Genomic DNA, 18,483 nt, shown 5'->3' on the forward strand with positions numbered 1-18,483 from the left:
GGCAGTCGTGTCGCTGTCAGGGTTAGCAGCTGAGAGCAGCTCCAAGAGGTCCCGCTGCAAGCAGCACCTAAAACTTTGGAAGCCTTTTTCCTAGCCCTTTTTAAAGGCTGGAAAAAGGAGAAAAACAAATCGACCACAGTATTTCAAAATGGAAAGGAAGGAATTCACATATCACTGACATCCCTTCTTGATTTTGGGGTTGTTTTTTGGTTTTGTTTTTGTTTTTTAATAAGGGGAAGAAAGCTTTTCTGGTGGTATTTAGCTTGGGTTAAAGACAAGTTTAAGGCTGTCCTTTGGGGGCAAGAGGAGACAGTGGCAGGCACTTTGGGTTCACTGTGGTCAACTCTAACTCTCAGCATTCCCCCTTCAAGAAAAAAACCAAGACAAACCCACAGACAGAGGACAGTGGAGCAATCAAGTGTGGCTCTGGCTTTTCTGTCTTGCTGAAGAAGGATGGCTCAGCTCTTAGCCTGAGTAGGAGGCTCCAGTGTCCCCATGCCTGACCCCATTCTGTGCAGTAGGTCTAGTGCAGGGCCAGGCCTGCCCAAGGGAGCAGGTAGATGGTGCTCCTCAAGTGCCACAAGTGAAAACATCACCGGGGCTGGGGAAAAAAAGAATCTAACAGACCTGCAGAGCATCCGTGCCAGGAGCTGTGGATGCAAAAACCCTGTCCCCTCAGACCCCTGAAAGGCGGTCTGAAACGAGGTCTGAAAGCACCTTCCACCTCCCTGTGCTGACCCGGGCCGCCAGAAGGGCTGGGCAGCATGTTGTGAGCGCCGTTGTCACACGGAACGTCAAGTCAGGCCATGGGGGGAGGCTTAAGACCTGGGCTGACCTGGACGCTGGGCGCGGGGTGCCGTTCGGTGTCATGTCAGGGGCTGCCGAGCTGGGCAGGGCCGAGGGAGGCACAGACGCAGCGCCCCAGCACAGCTCGGGGCCACCGCTCCCCGCGGGATGCTCGCTGCCGAGGCCGGGTGACCCCGCGCAGGCCCCCGCGCGGCCGCCGCTCCCGGCCTATCCCCGCCGAGGCCGCCCCGCTCCGCAGGGGCGCAGCACCACCGCGTGGCCCCGCAGCCCCGCGCAGCGCCCGGCTGAGCCAGCCCGGGGCTCGGGGCTGTCCCTCGTTAAAGCTCTCCGCAGTTAAAACGCCTCATATCCGGCGCAGAGAGCCAGCGCCGGCCGGCCCGAGACCACCCTGAGCCTCCCGCGGGCTGAGCAGTCCCAGCTCGCTCGGCATTTCCTCACAGGAGAGATGCTCCAGTCCCTTCCTTCATCGTGAGTCTCTCTCCAGTATGCCCATGTCACTCTTGTAGTGGGCAGTGCAGAGCCGGATGCAGGCGTTGCCTCACCAGTGCTGAGCGGAGGGAAAGTATCACAGCATCCCCCCGGTGCGCCCCAGGGCATTCACCACCTGTGCTGCAAAGGCACGTTTCTGGCTCATGTTCAGCTTGGTGTCCACCAGCACCCCCAGGGCCTTTTGCTGCCAAGCTGCTTTCCCGGTGGGTGGCCCCCAGCATTTCCTAGTGTATGGGCTTGCTCCTGCCCAGGTGTAGGACTGTGCACTGTCCTGTGTAGGATGCATGAAGCCCCTGTCAGCCCATTTCTCCAACCTGTCTCTGAATGGCAGCACAACCCTGTGGCTTGGCAGACACTGCTGTCTTGTGTCAGTGGTGTGAGTGGGAAGGACACACACCTGCACAGGACACCCTCTGGCTAATTTAGGAACAGGTTGCCCGAAGAAGTGCTAAATACTCCATCCCTGGCAGTGTTCAAGGCCAGGCTGGACAGAGCCTTGGGTGACATGGGGAGGTGTGAGGTGCCCCTGCCCATGGCAGGCGGGTTGGAACCACGCGATCTTAAGGTCCTTTCCAGCCCTAACTATTCTATGGTTCTATGATAACTAGCAGCCCTGGTGGCACACAACATATTCTTGTTGTCTGGCTCAGAGGTTAACAAGGTGAGCTAGAAGCTGTGCTTGATCCCTGCGCACTCCTGGTACTTGATGTAGTTTTTCTCAGCACCTCCCTGTGGCCTCAGCTCCTGTGGCTTCTGGTCCCATGGCCTCAGGTGCCAACACCACTTCCTGCTGAGAGAGACAAAAGCTGCAGGAAGCAGGTCTCCTTGTTAGCAGTCCCATGCTGGATTTTACAAGGCAGTATAAATTAATCCAGCTGTGCCTGCCAGGGGTTACATATAGAAGGAGGCTGGTGGATTATGCCATCATGTCCCTGGGCTCTACAGCTCCATGCCAGCTGTCAATAGCTGCCAGGGACTCATGATGGCGATGTTTCTGTACCTGCCAAGGGCCAGCAGAGAGATACGGGAGCATATGAAGTGACAGGAACTCAATAGATGCCACTCATATGGGGACAGCTCATGGTTGGATGGCAGGAGGCCATGCCAAGGGGCTGCAGCAAGCAGTGACAGTGCCTCGTGCGTCAGCTCCGTCACGCAGCTTTACTGCAGGTGCCCAGGGTGAGGGAAGCTTGCTCCTACCTGCATCCGCTGGAGGAGGAAATCCATCTCATGGAGTGAATTGACAAGACAGGAAAGCGCATGACGTGACCCTGAGCTGCACAGCCAATTGAGAGGTTTCCCTCCTGACCTCAGCAGTGACACTTGTGTTTATGCCTGTGAGTCAAACGAGACCTGGGCAAACAGGCGTATGATATGCTCTGGAAACCATGTTTTTCTAAGGCCCATGTCACCTGCAGGAGGCACGACTGCATCAAGCCTTTTGGCATCCCTCCTTCAGCAAGCTCTGGGCACAGAGAGGAGGTCTGTGCAGGCCAGAATAGAAGACAGAGTTAAAAATATGTCTTAATAATAATAAACCTTTGAAATAGTGTTTTTAAAACCTGGAGCAGGCCAGGAGAGTTGTGCTGTATCAGCTGGGTTAGCTGGCTCGGATGAGGGCCCAGGCTTCCTAGACAGGTCTGTTTGACCTGGTAAGAGCTTATGAGGGCAGCTTAAAGCTGGGTTGAGGAGAATGTGCACCAAGCTGAGCTGCACAGGCAGTGAGTGCAAAGCTCAGGACAGACTACTGTAGTATGAGGAAAGTGGGACTTCATACAAGTTCTGCCTTATGATCGCGTTATGCTGAAATTCATGGCTTCCTATTCCCATCCACCAAGCAGTGCCAGGAAGTTTCCCATCAGCATCAGAGACTTTTTGGACTTGCCTGGGTTTCCTGCACACCGCAGGTGCCTCTGCTGATGCTGTTACCTGCTGTGGGGGGCAGCCTTGGACACCCTGCAGCCCTGATCTCATCCATGAGAACCTCTGCCCCATAGTTACCCCATGTGTGGCATGGTGGGAAAACAGGTCCAGCTAGGAGCCCAGCTTTTAGTGGCACAAAAGGTGACAAAAAACCCCAGAGGGTAATGGGTGTGCATGTCTGCCCCCTGACCCCAGCTCACACCCACTGTCTTCCTCCCCGGTGCAAGGATGCAGCTGTACACATCCTGCCTCCCCGAGATGCCAGCTGATTGAACCCGTCCCCACTGCACACTGTAATTAAACCTGGCTGAGCCCCTGTGATCAAGGCAAGGTTCCACATTGCCGTGTTTCAAAATCTCCTTGAGCACACACACCACAGCAGCACAACGTGCCCTCTCCACTGCGTGGGGCTGTGCAAGACTGTCCCTGGGTTTTGAGGCCGCTCAGCCATGCCAATGCCCTGCCGCGTCAGCTCGCTGCCAGCGCTCCCACACGGTGACGGGGCTGCTCCATCAGTACCCATACACACGTGGATGTGAGCCACCCCTCGGCTTCTGGGCCATTGCAGAAGGATCAGAACATCCCCCCTGTCCCTCTCATGTCCGCACATCCCATCCTTTGGTGTGAGGCTGTGATGGGAAGGGATGACCATGGATTCACCACAACAGCATCCCCAGGCACCACACACATGGGCTCACATCACCCTCTGCACAGAGTTCACTGCACGAGCTGTCAATGAACCTGGCACGGGCACAAAAAGCAGCACCTCTAGAGATGAACTTTCAGCTGAAAACACAAAATTAGTAATTTTAGACAAAAGCCATGACATAACAAGCTGGTACAGAGGGACAACCACCTCCCCATGCAGCTCTGACTGCAGCACCTTGCATTCATACCTTCCTCCCTCCCCTAGACTCCAGTTCCCCTGCTTTGTGCTGACCCAGCTGTGCTCAGAGAAGCCCTGCAAAGGCAAGGGCTGGGGCCCACAGGGGAAGCAGGGGCTTGAGGATGCCACAGAACTGCTCACATATAGGAAAAGGAGAGAAGCAAACCCTGTTTCTATCTCCCAGACAGAAAATGACACTAGAATTTTATGGGAAAACCTCCAACTTGGGCAAAAGTGGGTCTCTGAGGACTGGTTGTCTCCAGTCCTTTTGGCTCCAGGAAAGAGCAGCCTGGCTCTTCTTCACAGCTCTGAGGTGCCCTCACCCCTGCCTGGGGATGTCCCTCTAGTTAATGCCCTGCTGTGCTCTCCCCTGAGCTGAACCATGGACCTGAGAGGTCAGGGGACCTGAGCTGTGCAGGCAAACCCCAGGCAGCCCCTGCAGAAGCTGCTGGTGGTCAGCATTTGGTAATGCTGGCAAAGCAAGCATGGGTAAGGAACAGGATGGACTGTCTGTCCTGTCCCAAGCAGCACTTCTATGGTGTCCAGGACACTGTGGTTGGACCCACAGCACACATATCAGTGTTCTGCCAAATGCTACAAAGAGCCAGACTTGGTCATGCAGCAATTGTGTCCCAGCTGAGCACCTCAGAGAGGGAGACATGGACACAGCTAAGAGGAAAAGGTGGGGAGAAAATGAGGATTAGCAAGGGTTGACAGACATGACCTCTCCCTGGCAGAGGTGTGGGTCACAAGGAGTGTTGGTAGGTCCTGTTGCAACTAATTATGAAGTGCAGCTCAGGCAGTGATCAGCGAGCATCAGCCCTATCAGCAGCATTGAGGGAGGGTGATAGAACAGGTAGGGTGATGTGCTGGGGCAGGTCTCTCCAGGACACAGCCATCACATGCTGTGAGGTGTCCCAGGCAACTCAACCGGAGATGGAACCAGCACCCACATCACCAAATCTGTCCCAACACGCTCCCTATTTGCCCTGGGACAACAATAATAGGCTTCACTGCAGTCTGTGTCCATGCCTCAGTGAAGATCCTGTGGGCTCATGGGGGATACAATGACTTTTGGGAAGACAATACTTCTAATGCCACCACCTTTATGTTCTCCCTTATACCATCTACCAGTGTTATTGCTCTACACCCCAACTGCATTGCCCTCGAGGCTGGGGAAAGAAGCTGGACCCAGCTCTTCGCCTCCACAGAGGATGACTGTGCACACACGGGACATTTCCTGCAGGAGATGTTCCACCCTCGTGGTCCCTTCTCATTAAATGCTGGTCCCATGACACCGGCAGGTCTGGCAGGAGTCACCAAACCTGCCAAGGGCTTTGTTGACGACAGAAGTGCCAAGAGCCATCACCACATGGGTGACAGGAAGCCACTGGCACCCACGGGACTGAGGCAGGCATCTGGTGAGCTGCCGGCTGGGCTGGCACGCGGCTGGGCTGTTCACCAGCTGAAGGGCCACGTCGCAGAAAGGTGGAAGTTCAACCCCAGTGCCTGCCGTGGGAGCTGAACTGGGCACTGCTCATGTGAGTGGCTGCCCCCAGCACAGCCACAGGGACCTCTGCTGATGTCTGGTCCCACTGGAAATGGCAGAGGGGTCCCCAAAAGGCTCGCTTTGCAATGAGGCAGCTGCCAATGCACCCACGCCATGCAGAGCAGGCAGCTCCACCAAGGATATCCCTGTGGTTAAGCATCCAGGGGCTACACTACCCTGACACATCTTCCCCCTTGGGGAGAGCTCACACTACAGGTGGTGTTTGGGCACGAGGATGGACCTCTTAACTCAGATGTGAAATACAAGGCATATGAGAATCTTGGATCCAAAAGCCTCATGACTCAGAACATGAAAGATTAGCAGGAGAGCCCAAGGACATGACCAGTACCATGGGGCCCTGCAGGGAGCGGGGAGATAGATTATTAGTGCTGGTGCTAGTCCTGTTTCTCCAAGAGGGACATACTCAGCAAGGGACCTCCAGAAGCCCATGCCATCAACACTCCAGTGAGCCTGTAATAAAACATCTAGAGACATGATCCACTGCCTGTATACAGAGAAATGCCCAGATTGCCATTGCCCCACCAGTCTGACTTCTCTGACCTTAGATCTGGTGCTCCCTTACAGCCTAAACATGAGGCAATGTGCATGCTACAGCCTCCTCTCCCTAACTTCACTGACCTCAATTTCTGCCACTGCCTGGCAGCTAGCCCAGAGAAAGAGCCATCCTCACACCTGGTCTCCAGCCCTTTCTGTTCTCCAGCACTTGTTAGCACATGCACCCAAGTGGTGTCCCCCGAGAGCATGTTTTGCCCACTTCCACCCGTGTGGACCAGATCCAGGTGACAACACATCCCTCTCCAGACAAGAATACTCATCATGAGCTGTCTGGGGATCTGTTGAGCACTGCAGGAAGATCCTGAGTCAACTCAAAAGCTGCCCAAGGCCAAGGAAGCCATGAACTGCTCTAAGGTATACAGGAAATTAAAGACAGGGATGTGACGCAGCTCTCCTGACCCCCAACTTGTGGCAGCCGTTGGCAGGCAGAGTGTGGGTAGGTAGCATGAGGATCTGCTCCACACCTGAGTAGTATAATTGCATTTTAAGGCCATTAACAAACCATTTACCCGTGCCCAGAGACAATGCAGCGTATATCCTTGGGCTCTGTGACGCAGGCAGGAGCAGAGCAGCATCCCTGCAGCCTCCACGTGCCACTGCTTGGAAATGACATACCCAAACCCTCTCCACAGGTCTGGCTTTTGCTGGCTCACCGTGGATGAGCCACCACCTATTCAGATGACAAGGACACGAGATAGCACTGCACCTGCCTTGTGCTCCCCAGAGAGGTGCAGGCCACAGTGACTCACGGAGCTACTTCAGAGATGAACCTTAGGAGCAGCTGAGCTGTGGGCAAGGATGCCTAGGTCTTCAGAGCTGAACATGGTGCTCCAAAGCATGGCTGTTCTCTTAGCTGTGACCCACACAGCCACTTGTAGAGACTGGCTAGATCCTCCCCACCCCTGAGGTCACCAATGTCCCTTGAGGGTGTGCAGTATTTAGCCAGGGTGGCAGATGCAGAGTGAAACAAACCAAACCAACCAAAGCTTCTGCTGAGACAGACAGAAACAAATAGCAGGTTGAGACCAGAGCCATGCCTGCCCAGAGCACCCTGCATCTTTAATAGCCTCTCTTTCAAGAAAGAGGATGCTGCGTAAGTGTTCAGCATCTGTGCTGCCTTGCAGCAAGACCTTGCACAGCTTGACCCCAGGCTGAGTATCCAGCCAGCTGCCCCTCTTCGCTTTGCTTGAGGCAGTTGTGAGAGAGAAATGAATGCAGAGTTTTCAGTTCAGCTTGAAGAGGAGCATCATCCAGCCCTGGCTGTTCGTCTGCCTGCCCTGTAGTCTCCCCTACTAGCACTTTGGTACACTACAAATCCTTGCATCGGCAAGAGGGTTTCTGGCAGGGCGGCCTCCCCAGGCTCCTCTCACTGATGCCAAAAATGTTAATTAGAGCACCACAGCCTCTCCAAACTCTGCTCTCACACAGGAGCAGCTATTGATGAGCTAGAGAAAGGATTTACTACTCATTCTGATTATTCTCACAAGCTGTTTCTGAACTCATCCACCAGTTCCCCTTCAAGGTCTCTCCCTTGGGCACAGCTCCCTGTTTTGCAAAGCAACACTGAAAAGCCTCCCTGACCCTGCAGAGGCAGTCTTGGCTCTCTTTGGACTTTCTCATTTCCTCAGCCATGCGGCACGTCTGCCCCAAGGCTCCAGCATCTCATCCTTCAGGCAAAGTCACCCTTACTCTTCCTTGGGCAGATGCGAAGCGCATAGGTGCGTGGGAGCAGCCCAGGACAGGGCCCAGCAGGGCTGTGGGGTCTTTATCCCTGAAGACTCCAGAACTCACCCGGGCATATCCCTGGGCCAGCCAGGAGGCAGGCCACGTGCATGGAGCAGGGCTGGCTGGAGGTGCAAACTCTGTCCCAACAGAAAACTCCTTGGGACTCCACAGTTCACCCGTTCTCAGCAAAACCCACCTGGATCCACGTCCCTCTCGCCTCTTTCCTGCCACACCAGCACTCCCAGAGGGGTTTCTGTTCCCCATTTCTCACCCAGCTCTTCAGAGCTACATCTCTCCTTTCCCCCACCTCTGGGCAGCTCCCCTCCAAGCACTTTCAACATCAAAGCTGCTGTTCAAAGGTGTTTCAAAACAAGCTGGGTGTACTACATCCGCCTCTGTTTACAGGGACACGCACTGGTCCTTGTTTCCTTCAATCCTGTCACCTTTCCCTCTGGGAAAGGCAGAGGTCACACAGGCGTAGGGATTTCAGCCTTGCCACATAGACCTCGAGCTTACTCCTCCTGCAGTCACATCTTGGGATGCAGTTCCCACCCAGGCTCTTGTTGTCAGTGCCCTGAAGTAGCTGAAAACCAGCTGAGCTGCAAAGCAGTGGAGGACTCGGGCTGCATTTGGAGTAAGGTAACACACTTACCCAGGAAGATAAGAAACCGGTGGCTCGGGATGGGGCACAATGATTAGATACAGTCATTGCATAAGACCTCATAAAGCAACCACAAGGAGTTTCCACACTCAAGACCTGCCCTAGAGCATTTCTGGAAAGCTCTGTACCTGAGGATGCAAACAGAAGGGTCCTGTCTTAGGTCTGACTTATGGCTGCCACTTCTGGCTCTTGCCCCGTCCCATGCCTGGCACTTCTCACCACCCTGCTCTGCCACAGCGCCCTGTGCTCTGGGCAGGACCTATTTTCATTGCACAAGGGCTCAACAACTCCATATGCACATCCTCAGTGGAAGCACCCAATTCATGCAATGGCATCAGCAGTGTCTACACTATCTTAGCAAGCAAAGACAAGGGGACCGGAGTGTATTGGGAAGAGGCTGACAAATGCGTGTACCTGCCCGCTCTCCTTGACCCAGTTGTCATTTCTCCATTACTACCGTCATGCCTGGATGTGCCTGCCAGCCAAAAGCGATTAGCTGGAGGATTCAGCTCCTTTGCACAGGCGTTAGCCAAGAGCAGCGCACAAGGATCATCCCTCCCTGCAGACTGGCGGCTCCACCGTGTTGGCCAGCTCTGCTCACAGTCACCTGGGTGGTGGGAGGCCATACCAGGTGGCACAGTATCCCTTGGGTTCACAGAGGGCAACAAGCAACTGAGCCACCTCCTGCCCTTTGGACAGTCTCCATTTCAAGCACCAGGTCCTACCTGTGCTTTCAGGGTGAAAGACAAAACCTGAGAGGTGGTTGCAGTTCCCATCCCACAGAACAGCCCTACCCCTTGGATGAAAAGATGTCCAGCTTTTCACAACATGGAGGAGAGGAGCAGAAGATGAAGTCAAGCACAGCCAGGTTTTCTTCTAGAGAAGGGCATGGGCAGTGGTGGCTGTGGTCACAAAAGCAGGCAGATACCCCTATAGAGCAATGGGGTGTTGTGACAAATGCTGTAGGACACTAGAGCACCTCCTCCACCAGAAGGGCAGTCTCCTGGAGACACTTGGGTTGATCATACATCTCTAGCTCCATGCAGCACCATACCCACAGGAAAACACAAACATCATCCCATCTTTCCAGGTTGCTCAATCTCTTCTGGGCTTAACTTGTGCTTTGTCACCTCTTCTTCCTTCTTCATGCAACTCTGTTTGAGTGGGAAGCTGAGCTAGAGATCCCTAAAGGCTACTTTTTATCTGCACCTACCATAACCACATGCTGCAACAGATCCCCAACTCCAAATCCCACACTTGCATCTCCCAGTATGTGACACACATTACAGTGCACCAGGTGCCTTCACAACATCTAAGGTGAAACTAAACCATGCAGCGGGCTGAGCTCAGGCACAGCTGGACAGAAACACATGGTCTCTAACCCTGACCTCCAAATCCTCAAGGGAGAGGTACGGGGTGCTTTTAAGATGAGCCCAGAAACCCATTCATAGCTCTGTTCAACACCAGCATCACAAATAACTCAAAGATCGGTTCTGGTGCATCACAGATCTCTCCCCTCACCAGTTTCTGCATGCTCCATAGGAAAAAAGCACTCGCCCCGTCCCATCATAGAATCATAGAATAGTTAGGGTTGGAAAGGACCTTAAGATCATCTAGTTCCAGCCCCCCTGCCATTGGCAGGGACACCTCACACTAAACCATCCCACCCAAGGCTTCATCCAGCCTGGCCTTGAACACTGCCAGGGATGGAACATTCACAACCCCCCTGGGCAACTGATTCCAGTGCCTCACCACCCTAACAGGAAAGAATTTCCTCCTTATATCCAATCTAAACTTCCCCTGTTTAAGTTTTAACCCGTTACCCCTTGTCCTGTCACTACAGTCCCTGATGAAGAGTCCCTCCCCAGCATCCCTATAGGCCCCCTTCAGGTGCTGGAAGGCTGCTATGAGGTCTCCACGCAGCCTTCTCTTCTCCAGGCTGAACAGCCCCAACTTCCTCAGCCTGTCTTCATATGGGAGGTGCTCCAGTCCCCTGATCATCCTCGTGGCCCTCCTCTGGACTTGTTCCAACAGTTCCATGTCCTTTTTATGTTGAGGACACCAGAACTGCACACAGTACTCCAGGTGAGGTCTCACAAGAGCGGAGTGGAGGGGCAGGATCTTCAGCCCACAGACACACACCTGAGTGAGGAAAAAACACAACCACCAATGAAAACCTCAAAGGTTCTTCCCATGCTCAATCTCTGCCCACCCTAGAATTTTGCCACTTCATTCCAGGCTTAATAAAAGGTCCACATAAGCACATCCCAATCTTCTTCACAACTCGGAACAGCTACAGCCATAGCAAGGAGAAGTTCCACTCCACAATGGCCAACTCCTCATTCTGCCCTACTGTCAGGGCAAAACAGTGCATTCCCATCCACACTAACACTGGTAACTCAGGTACTCACACAAGGGCTGAGCTAGAAGTGCTGCACAGCCTAAAGTCAAGACTGAGCTATTTCTGCTACAAACCACACCGTACCAGCAGTACTCCTCCACTTTGCAGAGCTGCTCAAGAACAGTGGAGGGTGAGAATCAAAGCAAGCACAGCCTCCCTCCTAACCTCATCTGGCCTCTGTCAGGTCTCAGGAAAGTGCCCAGGAACACTGCAATACCAGTCATTATGTGACACATGAGGATGAGCAAGCACCAGAGACATCCATGTCTCCCAAGTGCCTAAGGCTGGGAAATAGTCTCAGACACCCCACAGGTGCTCAAACACACAAAACCACACCGAAGCCTTCAGAAGTCATTCATGCCTTTCATTAACTAGAAGGAACAAGAGAAGCAAGACCAAAGAGGTGGCTGACAGCTTTCCTATGGAGGAAGAGACATCACACTTCCCAAGTATACACAGGCTTCCTGTGCAAGGCAACAAACCAACCTCCCTTCCAGCCCTTCAAGTCAAAAGCAGCCAGCTATTGGAGTAAAAACACCACTGCAGCCAGGACAAGTCAGTTCCAATAATTTATTCATTGCAGAATTTGAAGTACACCAGGTACTTGAAGTTCCCCAGGATAGACAACAGGAAGAATACTTGGTAAATTCCTATAAAAAGAGTTAAATATGTAAAATAACATGGTAACCTCTCACTCTTGCTACAAACAGAGCAGACCAGCCCTGAGCGCAGGTTAACATCAACAGCTTCAGTTTCTGCAGTCAGTTGTGGTTAGAACCTTTACAGCCCCACACCCAGGGGAGAGCAAGGCATCTATCCTCACAGCTGAGGCAAGTGGTGCTCTTTTCAGGCCAGTTCTTCAGGAGCTTGGTTCCACATGATGCGCAGAGCCTGACTTCCAGTAAGGTTCTATCTTGGTGAGCACACCTGGAAAGCTGGCCCCAGATTTGGTGTACAAGTGTAAAAGGAGTTTTTCTGAAGACGAGCCTTCAAGTCCTTCAGGATCAGCCATGGGTAATGCGTGTAGAGCCAAAACACAGGACAGAACCCCAGACTGCTGCCTTTCGTGTGCTAAGCCAGATTTAAACCACACGTTTTGAGGCTGCTCCCAAACTGTGTGCAGTTCAGTCATGCTTTTGCAAGACACTTCTTTGCAACTGTGTTAAGACAGTCTCCACCTACTCTAGGTCTCCAGTTTTATGCTAGAAAAAAATCCCATACCAAAAAGATTAAGTTTTGCTCTTCAGTTTTCACATTTCCATTTTCAGGAATTGTTCACCTTCTGTTGAGAAGGAAGATGGGGTCTGAAGCCACATGCCTGCAGAAGAGCAGGCAACCCAAGCAGCACCAGAATGAAGAAAGCCTGTATTACACATCTGAGACTGTTATACCACTTAAATTGGCTTTACTTAATCTAGGAGATCACTGTATTTCTCTAGAGTCTGCTTCTCCAGTTCCAAGAGCTTTCCATACAGTTTCTCAGCAGTTTCTTCATCCACATCAAACTGGAAGACAGTAAGAACAGCACTGTGAGACATCACTTGGGTGGCAGCTAGCAGAGACACTGAGGTCAGCTCTGGGGATAGGCAAGGTGCATCTCCAGAGCTTCCACAATCACAGTGAGGCAACTAAAGGCATCTGTCACAAGGCAGAACATGTTTTGGGGAAACATCATTACACACTCATCCTTCATTGTCTTCCAAACTCCAGCCTGAGCCAGGAGTTACTCTAGGAAGCCTTGCACACAACCTCACATCCCTCCTTACTGCTCAGCATTCAACATTTTGTTTCCACTCCAGCCACAGGACACCCTTGGCACCAACCCTTCCATGCAAGGAAGATGGTAGACCCCTAGCCAAGACCCTCCCCAGAAGCAGAAAGCTGCTGCTCCATGTACCTTTCTGGGCTCCACATAGCTCTTTCCCAGTCCAGAAGTACAGCTGTGGTACTTGACAAGTGCATCCAGGTGCTCTGGCTTCTGTTTGAAGAGCCACACCTAGGAAAAACAGCCCAAACATGTACAAGTCCAGTGCACACTGTTCCAACCAAGCCTGCGACCAAGGACCCAACTGCCAGCGGACACAGGAGAACCCACCTCAGATGCTTTCACCACACAGAAGATTTGCTATCTAGAGAAATAGTTCTGAGCTGTCTCCCTTCAGCTGTGGCCTGCCCAAGCCAACAGTAAAACATGTTTATGTCCCAGTGCTAAACCACTAAAGCAGTTCAACATGGCTAAACTTGCTCACTACTGTACTTGAGGCACACTGTTAACTGCCTCCATTCCCTGTGCCTGCATGTCTGCCAGCAGGGAGAGCAGCGTCCTCCCGACCGAGATGGAAGGAAAAGCCTTTTTCCAAAAAAGTTTATTTTTATGAAGGTATAAAGCATCACCTGCCAGATGAGCCCCATTCATAGCTGGTCCCCCAGCACTCACTGCTGCATGCTCTTCAGGGCTGAAATAAGTCACCCACCCACCAGCCTTATTGAGGGGCTCACTGTTCAGGCCAGCAGACCCTGGAAGGAGTATCAAAATCAAGTTGTGAACTACTTACATGAGCTTCTGCTCCATTATACGGGGTCAAAGTATAAGTTTTGGCAAAAAAGCGGATCTGAGGGGAAAAGAAGCACATGACAGAATCTGTATTGTGGCCCAAGGTTTCTCTGGCCAGCCCTCCACAGCCCAGCCACACCAGATAATCTACCAGAGGTAGCAATGCTTCTAAAAGCTGACTACAGGTAATACCGCACGCTTATGACTAAAGCATCCCTCTACAACCACAACCTATTTTCTGGAGCCACCCACCGGATCAGCAAGCATCGCTCCATGCTCCCACATTGAGCTCACCCCCAAAGCAAGAGGCAACAGGCCACACATATACATTGCAGGCACCGCCTCTTGAATGGTTTCAAGAGCACAAATGGCAGGAGGCAGAGAGGATCTATAATACTGCCAGCGCTGAGGACAACTGAGAAGGCATTGCCTCTCCACTGCCAGGAGAAACGTGATCCATGAGGATCAGCTTAAGCAGAAAGGCCAATCTTGCAGCCAGAGCATCAAGGCTCAGAGCAGGCAGCCTTCAGGAACAGAACTGTAGTGAACCTGAAAAGCTGAAGTCCAGAGGAAGAAAGGGAAGGAAAGCTTTAAGAAAGCAGGGGAAAGAGCAACAGAGAGCAGGAGGCTTTGCTTTCCAGAGAGACAGAAAGAGAGCAAGAGATGCTGCCTTCTAGAGGGAAGAAAGGAACATGGAAAAATACACTGTGTTCTAGAAACAAATGGCATTTCAAAGCACAGGGGCCAAGTTTTGTCCTGAGCTCTGCTACCACCAAAATGATAAGAGTTTCACAAGCCTGAGCAGGCTGGGAAACCTAAGGGGAGCTTTGACGAATGCTGCTATGGCCGAAGAGCCAAGCCATGACTCTATGTACAGTGCTGTCCAGCACCAAACCTCCAAACTCAGCTTGGGAATTCCGGCCCCAGGGTGCCAAAAGGAAAGGTTGGCAGAGGGGCCAGCCTGCCTAACCCAACAGAAGGAAGAGCTATATAGCAGCATGGGTAGCAAGGAGCCAGAAGCACACTGCACATTACTTGCAGATTATATGACAGCAGGGCTACCTCAACACTAAAACCAGCCAGGAGATTCACTCACCAACCACATGATGGGCATCAGCAGCTTCCACAGAAAACCTGGTAAAATTCTGTAGGTCATGTTAGACATAACAAGGCCAGGACAAACAACACTGGAATACAGACCCTGCAGAGAAGAAACCCAATCAGTGTGTAAACACATAACAGTTAAAGAATGGAACACACTCCTTGCCTCCTAATACTTCTCACCAAGAAGCTGAAGGTGACTATAGAGACCAGTTAATAGTAGATACTCCCCAAAGTCCTTAGTGAGTGATTACATGTAGCAGTTTCTGAAAGGCTCAAATTGGAGAGGTTTATGTTAAATCTGTGCCCATTGCAAGACCACCAGACTGATGTGTTGGGAGGCTATGCCTTCACAACCTCACGCTGCAGCCTCCATGCAGCTCAACAGCAACAATAGCAGTCATCCCAGAAATTACAGCCCACAGATCAAAGGTTACCTCACCTTTAAGGGTTCAGCCTTCTAGGACTGAAACATTTCCTCATGAAGTATTTCAAGAGTACAATCACTATCACTGGACTAGGGCTGCAGCTTGGCAACAAAATCCAGCAATCCCCTATGACAGGGAAGGCAGGTTGCTCACACATGGTACTGTGACAAACTTGAACAGCAGCATGGAGCCATCAGGACAGACAGCAGAGCCTGCACGTCAAGTGCTTGCAGGCAAAGCTGCCAGAGCAGCCTTGTTCCAACAGGCAGGTACACCTGAAAAGAGCAGCAGCTCTTCGCTCTTAAAGACCAATTATTTGGTCTAAAAAGTCAGCTAGAACTTGCAAGGTAGCGACCGCTCCCAAAATTATTCTGCTTTCAGAAGTTTCTGACAAAAGCCCCAGAAACAACATAAGGAAGAAGTTCTTTGCTGTGAGGGTGGTGAGGCAGTGGAACAGACTGCCCAAAGAAGTGGTAAATGCTTCATCTCTGGCAGTGTTCAACACCAGGTTGGACAGAGCATTGGGCGACATGGTCTAGTGTGAGACACCCCTGCCCATGGCAGGGGGTTGGAACTACATGATCTTAGGGTCTTTTCCAACCCTACCTATTCTATGAATCTCCACTACACACCACAGCAGTTCAACTTTGGCCTCCATTTAGTTCTTAAATGTGCATTAAGGAATATATCAGTTTTCTGGGAATGAATGTAACCAGGTAACAACAATGTAATGATAATTATAAATAGTAGGAGCTCATTAGGTTTCTTCAGACATGCAAACCCCATCATCACCTGCTTATTAAATTTCCTGTTCAGAACCACACTTGTCAGGTCAGTAGCATATTTGGAGGAACTGTATGATTCCTGCCCCTTGGCATGCTGATAGTCAGAGAGGCTGAAGGCAGACTCCCTAGCATTGCTGGAAGAGGTCCAGATGAGTCGTGAGGGCTTTTCGTTACCGCAGAGTAGAGACTCAAGTTGACGAACCTGCAAAAGAATTGCTAACTTCCTTAACACAGTGATTTTCAAGTGTTACAGTATAGCTTTATAGCTCTTAAAAGCTGTGAGCTATCTGAGCTTTCTTGGACAGTCTTCCATATAGTAGCCAGAAGCAGCCACTGCTCAGGTACAGCTTCAGCCTAAGGAACATTGACAAGCAGCCACCATTCTGCTGCACAGCTCAGTTAAGCACTTCAGAATTTAACACAGCCAAGCCTTGGTATTCACCCTGGGCAGAGAGAACTACATATGGATTACCTCTATCCACTGGCTAACTACAGCAACCTCAAACTTATATTAACCCTAGAAATTACTATCACCATTAATTGCTATATAAACAAAGCCTGAGACCACTGCTCTGTCATTCGTTATCTGCCAGGCTGTAGCTTGCATCAGCAGCCGAACCTGTAAGATACAACTGTTTTATTACTACTGCCTGGACCCATCTCTACCAACATCAACCAGCAGGCCAAGGGCTTAATCTTCATATGCAGTCTCACCAGAATAAAGTGTCCAAAGAGGTTGGTGGCAAACACCTCCTGAAGTCCATCTCCATTCAGCCTGTCCGTCTGGGTCATTACACCTTCTGCAGTGGTCAGCATGTGAAGTAACTTCCTGGAAGCCAAGGACAAGAGATGAGCATTGCCAGGAAACATCTACTGCTCTCCCACTTCAGCTCTTCAGAAGTATCCCTCACCTCACAGGCTCCATGCAGACTCTATGGTTTCACGTTCAAGGATTCTATTGAGCCATGTAAAAAAATGGCTTGGAAAAGCTTATACCAGCCCCTTTATTTGTAAGTGTCTCAATACTGACTAGACCAGAGAAGACTTGCCCCTTCTTTCAATTCATCACAGCAAAGTACCATTAAAAAAACCCATAAATTCTTGCTCTCCCATTCCACAGTTAGGTAATACAGTCAAGCTCCACCGTGGAACTATGCCCTAGGGCCATGCTTAATTCAGGTAAGGAAAGCAATCTAACACCCATGTTCAACACCCCCAACAACTGCTTTGGACACAATGCAAGTCACTTTGCTCCCTAACTCAGCCTCCTCACTTTGCTTACAGAATAGCAATGCCTACACCAGCATCAAGTATTAGCTTCACAAAATACCACGATGTACAGCTGAGAACAACAAAACCCTGCAGTGGAACCAAAACACGAGAAAAGAGACCCAGTAAGAGCAACATACACCTCCCCAGCAACACACCAGCATTTCTCACTCAGTACTTAATGCCAGAAGCTGCAGGCTTTGGGTGAACTCTTGTCCCCCCCATGCACCAGGCCTCACACTAGGGATCAGAAACAGCACTGGGTGCATTAGAGTACCCTGGCACTTCACCCAGCTGCCAAACCTACACATCCCACAGCAATGTGCTCTGTGTCACACTGGGAAAGGGAGATAGGATCATCTTCAGCCCTGGACCCACAAGCATGCCTTGGCTATGATGCTGCCAGCACCACATACCACTCACAAGCCAGGACTAGATCCCCCAGCATCTCCTACCCGGCAAGGAGACCATGCCAGAGTGCCTTGAAGTTCACGTGTGGATTGGGCATTATCCCAGCATTGAGGTAGACGAAGTCCAGCCGCTGAAACCTGAGCAGGAAAGAGCAGAGGGGTGAGGGGCAGGGGCTTGACAGGGGGGTCCGCTGGGGCTGAGGACAGAGACCCAATACCTGCAGCGGAGCTCACGGGCAACACGCAGCACGGAAGCCAGGCTACCCAGGTCCACTTCCACTGTGGAAACCTGTGCGGCAGGGTGGGTTTCCAGGATGAGGTCTCGCGTGGCTTCGCTCTTCTGGGAGTTGCGGCAGGCGATACAGAGATGGATACGGCCATCCTCCTCCAGCAGCCGCCGGCACAACGCCAACCCCACGCCGCTGCAACAGAGTACGGTGTCAGATACAGCGCTGGCGGGCAGGGACGAGCCGAGGGCGGGCCGGGCCCGCCTGTCAAGCCAAGCCTGTTCCGGCCCGTCCCGCTCCACACTGTTCCGGCTCCTCCATCACCCGCTGCCCGCCGCTTACCTGCTGGCACCGGTCACCAGCACCACCCGCTCCATCACGTCCTCCCGTAACAGGTCCCCCCGCCGCCCCCCCGCGCTTTAAACGCTGCCCGCCCGTGACGCCCCGCCTCGCCCCGCCTCGCCCCGCCTCGCCCCACGGCTCCCGCCAATCGGTACGCGGCAAGGGGGCGGGGCCAGCGCCCACGGTGGCGTGATGGTGGGAAGAGCGGAGGGGGGCGGGCCGCGATTGGACACGCCCCCATACAGCCCCTGACGTACCCGCACGCCCGTACCGTTCAGGCCACGCCTCCCAGTGCAGGCGACGCCCACCCCGCTGGGCTGCGGCCATTACTCATCGCGTCATAGGACCGG

At 52.3% G+C, this 18,483-nt stretch overlaps 1 protein-coding gene across 2 annotated transcripts; it reads right to left on the bottom strand.

The window, feature by feature from the left end:
• Positions 1 to 11,573: 11,573 nt before the first annotated feature.
• On the bottom strand, positions 11,574 to 18,197 carry HSD17B7 (hydroxysteroid 17-beta dehydrogenase 7). 2 transcript variants are annotated; one of them, XM_065673880.1, is made up of 9 exons: positions 18,134 to 18,197; positions 17,783 to 17,986; positions 17,610 to 17,702; positions 16,600 to 16,714; positions 15,893 to 16,087; positions 14,668 to 14,772; positions 13,573 to 13,629; positions 12,915 to 13,013; positions 11,574 to 12,522 (listed from the first exon to the last, which is right to left on the bottom strand). In XM_065673880.1, exons 1-9 carry the CDS (start codon positions 18,166 to 18,168, stop codon positions 12,427 to 12,429), a joined length of 999 nt encoding a protein of 332 aa, XP_065529952.1. In that variant the 5' UTR covers positions 18,169 to 18,197; the 3' UTR covers positions 11,574 to 12,426. The 2 variants fall into 2 exon arrangements, with proteins under 2 accessions (XP_065529952.1, XP_065529953.1); XM_065673881.1 differs by having other exon boundaries at positions 12,475 to 12,544.
• Positions 18,198 to 18,483: the final 286 nt, after the last annotated feature.

Source organism: Lathamus discolor, chromosome 3 (genome assembly GCF_037157495.1).
Source record: "Lathamus discolor isolate bLatDis1 chromosome 3, bLatDis1.hap1, whole genome shotgun sequence".
NCBI lineage: Eukaryota > Metazoa > Chordata > Aves > Psittaciformes > Psittacidae > Lathamus > Lathamus discolor.

Bases quoted from the DNA above. Each gene is read 5' to 3' on its own strand.
- HSD17B7 (XM_065673880.1), bottom strand. From the start codon at position 18,168: ATGGAGCGGGTGGTGCTGGTGACCGGTGCCAGCAG. The intron at 17,703-17,782 runs GTATTGGGTCTC...TTTCCTGCTCAG, and splicing joins GCCCGTGAGCTCCGCTGCAG to GTTTCAGCGGCTGGACTTCG. The intron at 16,715-17,609 runs GTAGGAGATGCT...CTTGGCTTCCAG, and splicing joins TGGCATGGTCTCCTTGCCGG to GAAGTTACTTCACATGCTGA.